Here is a 1145-nt window from a genome sequence, read left to right as displayed (position 1 = left end):
ACTTGTAAGCTTGGCACAAAGTGTCTGAAACATAATACCCGTGTTGTATCAACTACCGTGTTCCGGCCAGCACGGGCAGATAAATCAAGTTACATTCATTCATGCAGTTTTCATTCACTCAACAGTATAATTATACCATTGAAAAAAAAATGCATTTATTTTTTTATCATGTTCTTTTTTGCAGCCTTTGAAAGCTGCGCGGAGCGCCACAGCGCAGGCTGGTGGTACAGGGCATGCACTGACTCCAATCTTAACGGTCGTTATATAACAAGCGATAACTTCGGGCGCTGCAATGGCGCGGACTGCCTTGGAATTCAATGGAATACGTGGCACGACGAAGGCTATTCGTTAAAAGCTACGATGATGATGGTCAAAAGTGCTGCAGTGCTTCCAAGTTCTTAAATGACTGTATACGCTGTCTGTTCGGTTCCATATACTGCAATCTATTTTTAAATTGAATGTTAACATGGATAATTACAAATCACGATATTGCTTTGTAAACTTAGTGTTTGTTTATCCTACCATATACATTGATATATAGTAGGGGGGGGGGAGGGTCAACACCTTTAGCACATAATATCTAAATATCCTTATCGGTTTTAAACAATTAAAACTATCTATTAGCCTATATGGGAGTTGTGGCGATACGGGTTCATAATTCTTTAAATGTTTTTTGTTTACCACCGAATTGGGGGGAAAAATAGAATTTTTATCTTTGTTCTTCCCCACCCTATTATATTGACTACAAAAGTGTTCGGAAGTTTCCACTAATTTTACAACTCAGACACATTTGACATCAGCTAATTTAAAATCTAACCTATAACAGTGACAACTAAAGCATGATGTAATATTCTACTTCGGTCTAAATTGACAGAATTATAACCGTAGCCTCGCGACTTTAAAACAGCGTTGTTATTGGGCACGTAGTGACCATTTATAGATTATTTTTCGTGCCACAGTTGGTCTTTTTACACGATATTTTCGGTATATCTTAATAATTAGTTATCGCATTTAGTCTTTTAGTTGAATGTCTTGACGAAACCAAATCAAATTAAATATATTCTTGAATTTTAGTTAGAATATTTTTTTACATTTATAACCGTTTATAATAGAAATCCAAAATCGCAAATCGTTGTGAACTTAGT

General features: G+C 35.9%; 1 protein-coding gene across 1 annotated transcript in view; it reads left to right on the top strand.

The window, feature by feature from the left end:
• The window catches only part of LOC100177224 (angiopoietin-related protein 7), a gene marked incomplete in the record, with an annotated part of 25077 nt that extends 24009 nt beyond the window's left edge, over window positions 1-1068 (top strand). Inside the window, 1 exon segment of the mRNA XM_002121428.5 lies at window positions 185-1068. Within this exon segment, the coding sequence (XP_002121464.3) occupies window positions 185-402 (218 nt within the window).
• Window positions 1069-1145: the final 77 nt, after the last annotated feature.

The sequence above is a fragment of the Ciona intestinalis genome, chromosome 10, assembly GCF_000224145.3.
Source record: "Ciona intestinalis chromosome 10, KH, whole genome shotgun sequence".
Classification (NCBI taxonomy): domain Eukaryota; kingdom Metazoa; phylum Chordata; class Ascidiacea; order Phlebobranchia; family Cionidae; genus Ciona; species Ciona intestinalis.
The sequence above is the reverse complement of the archived record's forward strand: the minus strand, read 5'-3'. Positions and strand labels throughout refer to the sequence as shown.